Source organism: Morone saxatilis, unplaced genomic scaffold, assembly GCF_004916995.1.
Source record: "Morone saxatilis isolate NCDOM2014 unplaced genomic scaffold, NCSU_SB_2.0 Contig19, whole genome shotgun sequence".
Lineage (NCBI taxonomy): Eukaryota > Metazoa > Chordata > Actinopteri > Moronidae > Morone > Morone saxatilis.
In genome coordinates, this window is record NW_023339751.1 from 23,684,391 (window position 1) to 23,690,820 (window position 6,430).

Sequence of the window (6,430 nt, forward strand, 5' to 3'; positions counted from 1 at the left end):
TGTTTTAAAGGTGGAAGTTACTTCAGTAATAATTTGTAGACTTGGTAGAGACCAACCAGAATATTTGGTGAGACAAATGGCCAAGCCAGAGACAAGTGAAAGTGCAAATACCAATGTGTCCAAGACAAATCCGAGGCAATATAAAAAACGATTCACAGAGACCGGACTTGAGTACTACAGCACTGCTTTTATTCTACTGGAAGTTTCGTTTATTCCAACATTCTTCACTGAATTTTCCTACTAAAAAGGGTTGATTCCTTCCAGAAAGCAAACATTTCCTGCTGGGGTGATCAGAGATGAATGGTTTGACTCAGTTACTCAGTCAGCCATGTCTTTTGTTTTAAAAAAGGTCTTTATTTACCCAGAATTCATAGATAATTAGCCCACTTAAGGCAGTCAAGCTTTGGTTTTTGTGACAGATGAATGTAGACGTCTATCTGAAGTCTCACTGTTAGGTAGATTATTAGTTAAAGTCTGCCATTGTGAAAGCGACTGCAGTGGCTGTTGAGAGGGTTTTCTGTGGACCACAGTGTTGGACAGACAGACTGACGTCATTATCAAGCTTGTGGGACAAAAATGTAGACAAAAATAAATGAATTAAAAAAGATCACAACCAGCCAGTCTGGGGTCAAGCCAGCATCTGAACAACCATGGGCATGATGGGAAAAGGCAAACATTCCTGTAGCTATATTTAACCATGAGAATGTGAGCGTGTTCTCCTGCAGAAAGACTCTCATCGACTGTTTTTGTGACTATCTGACGATTCTGATGCCTATCATGGTGTGTGTGTAGATTAGAGGAGATTTCAGGGGATCAGGGTCACGTCCATGTAGCTGCACCGACTCAGCCAGAAAGAGAGAGTGAGCAAGAGAAAAAGAGGGGAGGCTGAGAGAGAGAGAGAGTTTGTATGAGAGACACGAGCTGTCCTACTTTTTTCTTTTTTGGCAAAAAACTTAATCTCCATCTACAGTCGACTGATGACCTACTACTCTACTGTACACACACACACAAACACACACACCAGTGCCTACACCAGCACACACACCAACCATCACAGCTTAAGTGTTAGTTCTCCAGCAGCTTGGATGTTTTGTTGGTTTTTGTCATCTCTCGCTGCCATTTGCCGTCTGAAAGTACACACACACACAGTACTGTCTATACTTGTGAGGACCCTCACTGACGATACATTCCATAGCCCCCAACCCTAATTTGGGTCTTGTTTTGTAGCTTGGTCTGTCACTTCTATCAGTAATATTAACATTGTTAATACTTAGGTTAGACCATGAAACCACAATGTCCCTGTCACCTCTCCACTGTCGCTATCCAATAAAGGCATTTTTCATGATTTTAAAAGGGGGATCCAGGGTCATAATCAGACTTAATCTGTCCAGTATAAGATGATATGCTATAACAATGTCACTCTACTCTACTACTACTAGAAAACAGTTAACATATTTAATCTGAGGCCTTTGAACAAATGAGAAATACTGCTGTTCACGATGTATTTCCATCATCTTCCTGGATTAATCTAATCCAACTCATGTGAATGTTAGACACCTGTTACATCTTCTCTCCTCCTTCATGATTTAACTCTCTTCCTTTTGCCCCTATCTTTTGTCTCCTTCCCTCTCTTTTGTCTCCTTCCATGTTGTTTTTCACACCTGGTTTCACTCTAAAAAATTAGCTTCAGTTCCTTCTTTATTTTCTCCTTCTTTTCCTTCATCCATCATTTTTTTTCATGTTTTCAAGCTGCTTGGCTCTCTGGGAATTCTTTTTCTCTTAGAAGAAAAATAGAAAACCACCCACTTGTTAACCTCCCACCAACCAGCTCTCACCCTCTGTCTCTCTCTCTATCTCTCTCACACCATCATTTCTCACTTCCATCACTCTCCTTCCTTCCTCTTTCTCCTCTTCCCTCCTTTTCCCCTCCTATATTTATCTCCCTCTCCCCCTTACCTCCTGCCCATTATTTCCCCCTCCCTCTCCTCCCTTCCCCCCTTTTTCTGCCAAGAGGAACAGCTGCTTCCTGTTTCCCAGGCCCAGCAGGAAGTGAGGTCGTGGTGAAAGTGGAGTCGACAGGAAGGACGTGAGGGTGAGCGTGTTAACACGGAAAAGATCCTGGATAGAATGGGCAGACATAGTAGTGTGCGTGTGTGCTTAATCCCTTGAATGAAAGCGAGTGTTTTCAGTCTGTTTATAAAAGTCACAGTGAGGTTAAAAATGATTAATAGCTATTCAACCAAACACCAAACTGAAATCAGCTTTTATTTCCTTCTATTATTAAATCAAACTCTCCTTTCTGTTCCTTGAGTCTTGAACCAAATGTAATCAAAAGTCCAAAGACAGGATTTGATCTTCTGATACAGAAAATCTGCTTCATGTCATGGTACTGTGTGCCACCCAACTCTTAAAGGTTATATATATACATGATATGATGAGCTTTGATGTGGTCATAAATAACTATTCTCTATGTAAAGATATAGTGGAGTCATGGTGTGTCACTCCCTCTGACTGTGTTGCTATCACAGTCTCTCTGTGGTTTGCTTGCATAGCCGGTCTGCACAGTGTGCAGCTGAGCAGAGTGACTGAAACTGCTGTTTTTATCAGCTATGTCGGAGAATTAAAGATTTATTTCATTTGTTGGAACAGTGGAAAGACTAAGAAAGATGTTTGTGCTGAGTTTTATTTTGTTTCTGTCCATTTTGAATGAAGTTAAGTAGCTAAGCTGGTATGCAAAGTATAAATTACCATTTTTTGTCTATGGAGTCTGGTGGCGAGTGATTAGTGATATTAGGGCTGTTTCTGGTTAAACTAAAGATTCATTAATGTTGTCAGACACTTTTGATGGTCATATTATACAGGTGTTAGCCTACGGTGCAGCCCTTGCAGCTATTTTCACAAATATTTTCACATCTAACTCAGTGAATTAAAGGACAAGTGTGTAGGATTTAGTGGCATCTAGCAGTTACAGATTGCTCCCTTGCTTCACCTTTCCCTTCCAAGAGTTAAAGAGAAACTATGGTGCCAATGCCAAAAGATCCTAAACTAAACTCCACCCGCCTGGTGCTGCAAAGAGCTGAAAACAAACACCAAGAATTATATCACTGTTTCACACTTGTCAAGTGTGTGTGTTTGTGTGTGTGTCACAGATCCCTGGAGGCAGTGATGTCATCTAAATGAGATGTCCACAACCTGGTGACATCACTCCCACCGGACAGGGGACGTCAAAACAAACTGAGCTCCAGTCTCATCACTGATTATTGCTTATTACCATTAACTCAGTGGAGGAAGAGACAGAAAGGCAACAAAAACGCAACAGTCTGCAGTGATGTGTTCATGAACTGGTTTCTGATCAGGTCATTCTGTAAAAAAAAACAACCTTATTTCCTCCTCAACTATTTTGATAAAATATAGAAAGGCGACAACACACACTTGAATTTGAATAGCAGGGAAACCTGCACAGATTGCACCTATCTTAACTGAAGGAAGACTGGTCAGTTATGTTGTGAAAGTAAAGACCACCATCTAGTGGTTGAAAATAATAAAAAAAACAACAGTGTAAGGGTTGAATGGAAAATCAAAGCAGACCGCAGTCCTTTTAAATCACGGAATTTGTATTTTTCTCCTGTGTCTTGTTTGAGCAATGTTTTGCTCTGCACAGTCTTCATCTGTATTCATGTATATACATGATAGATTAAAAAAACAGCAGTAAAGACACTGTGTGAGTTTTTTTTAAACTTAATTAAAGTTGTTCCTACCTCTAGCACACCTCTCACACATTCAGATGTGCAGGTTTTTTTTTTTTTTTTACATTTTTATATAAAAAAAAGCGAAATAAGAAATTGTATTGTATTCCATTCTTTTGTGTCACAGTATGACAATGTGCACTCACATCTCCTCCACCATGTCTGCAGGACCCTGGACCTGTCCCACCACCGTCCCACTGTAGGTGTTCTTCACCCAGCCGACCAGACCCAGCCGCAAACCCTCCTTCTCTGTGTACTGCAGGGAGTGAGGAAAGAAGGGGTTAATATTGTACATACTTGCACAATAAAGTTTTCTTAAAGGTCCAGTGTATAACACTGAGGAGGATCTATTGACAGAAATGGAATATAATCTATATTATATATTATAATAATTAACCTTAGAATGATCCGTTTTTATCTAGAGCGAGAATGGGTCATCTTCTGTGGAGTCTACCAAGTTGAACTTTCATTTTCCTTCAGCCCAGAACAGACAAACCAAACACTGTCTCTAGACAGGGCCATGCATGTTTTTTATGTGTTTTAGTGAGGGTGAAGCAAGTGAGTTGCAATCTGCAACCAATATATGCCACTAAATCCTACTCATTGGTCCTTTAACACAACAAGATAAAAGATAGATAATATCAGAAAAAGAGCAATAGCTACAGACTCAGACAGCCTGCTGAGGGGTGACAAACTGTGTCTCTTGGAATTGGTGTGGGTTGACACTGTAACAGCTGAGCACAGTCTGAATCAAAAAGGCAGACTTGGACAGTAAAGTAGCTGATTAAGTGGCTCGCAGAAGGTCGACAAGGAGAGATCAGTCCAAACAGAACCATCAGGGGCTGAGGCAGGCAGGCTGCTGTATCAGGACAGACTACACAGACCAATGGACTCTGTGGCAGAAAATCAGGTCCTGTTCTAATGTCCCCCTTTCTGGGCTCAGCTCTGTGACACAGTGAAATTAAAAAGCCCTTGAGGGTTCCTTTGATGCCATTTGAGCCTTTTTGCAGTTCTACAGACTCTTTTAAAGAAATTACAAACCATTCATTGCGCTCTACAGTGGCAGAGGAAATCCAAAATCATAAACAGCACACAGAGTCTTTGAGGGTTCAGGCACAATCAGTGAATTCCATTTTCTGAAGAAGGCTGTTAAATATAGTCAAATGCTCCAGAAAAATCTGATAAATTGGAGCCTCAGAGTATTTTATTACAGATCAGATGACAAAATAATATCTCAGTGAAGGCAGTGGTGCTGAACTGTGTCGGCCCCCAGCAGTGCTCTGGATCCAGCGTAAATGTGAAAGTCAATAACCAAGCCCACATATTTACTCAAGTACTTTTACATAAAGAAAATATAACAGATAATAGATTAAATATTCACAGGAAATAATCTGCTCAAATTTACTGTACAGCAGGACATTTCCATGGTACACTGTTATTGTTATACATTGAATATAATATGATATATCCATAAAATATGTCACTTAGCCGGGGGTCATCAGTTTATTGTGTAGGGGGAAAAAAGGAAAAATGTTGGGAACCACTACTTTAAGTAAAACTATGTATATGTAATTAGTAAAATGTACTTAAAGTATAAACACTGGGACTGCAGCAAACAACCTCAGAAAAACTCACCATTCTGAAACAGACTCCTGTTGAAATTTAAAAGAGAGAAAATTAATTAAAATATGTCATTAGAAAACAGTAAATATGAATTATTATTAATTAGTCTGTTTATGAAATACATTTTGCTGTGTGTATGTTCAATACTAAATGTTTGAGCTTTTCTCATTTCCAAGAGCTCATTATATTATGTGGTAAATTCATAACATGTCCTAAAGCTGCAGGAAGTAAAAGTGCAGTGAGATTCTGTCCCGCCTGCAGCCGCAGGACTGTGCTCGTTCCTAAATTAAGCAGCAGCAGATCAGTTTACAGCCTTGGCTCAGCGAGCAGAGCAGAAAAGAGGAGAAGGAGAGGGGGGAGAGTTAAACATACAGACCCTGAACGTGACCGAAGATCTCAAAGTCCACCGACGCAAGTTTGGTTCCTGCTGATTCACCTTCAGACATCCTGAGAGAAAAACAGAAACTGCCCCTTTAACTGAGGAGGCGAAAGAATGAGTGAATGCTCGCTGTGCTCTCTCTCTCTCTCTCCCTCTCTCTCTCTCTCTCTCCCTCTCTCTGTTCTTCTTCACCTCTCTGCACCAACATGGTCATGTCTTCCTCCAGACTCTTTAAAGGAAAATCTCCCCACAATCACCATAGTGGCCATCCAGTCTGTGCTGATGGTCTTTGTAGTCCATTAAAACTACAAACACTGTGTTGCTATTCACATTGACAGATATTAGTGTTCCTGCTGGTATGTGCATCACAGGTTTCCAGTCAAGTTGGGCCGATAGTGTCGGCACTCTGGGCTGCGTTCTGGCACCAGAGAACCAAGTAGGAACCGTTCTGACCAATACATGGCTGACAGAGTTGGTTCGGTAGGTTTTAAATGTGTGGACACAGCTGAGACTATGTCCCCCCCCCCAAACTGTTTATTAATTATTTTTAGGGTCATTCAACAGTCAGGATGTACAAAACAAAACAGGACATTTCCAAATCCTCATGCTTAGTTCAGGAAAACCACATAAAGAAAAAACTGAGAAAAAGGAATGAAAAAAAGGAATGAAAAAAAAAGAGCAG

The 6,430-nt window shown here is 40.5% G+C and overlaps 1 protein-coding gene across 1 annotated transcript; it reads right to left on the reverse strand.

The window, feature by feature from the left end:
- Positions 1-3,892: 3,892 nt before the first annotated feature.
- LOC118328990 (acylphosphatase-2-like) lies at positions 3,893-5,982 on the reverse strand (the record flags this gene model as incomplete). The annotated part of the gene is given in 3 exon segments (XM_035662922.1): positions 3,893-4,002; positions 5,382-5,398; positions 5,746-5,982. Coding segments are annotated over 3 exon segments (197 nt in total), but the record flags the coding sequence as incomplete, so codon positions are not given.
- Between the last annotated feature and the right edge of the window lie 448 nt (positions 5,983-6,430).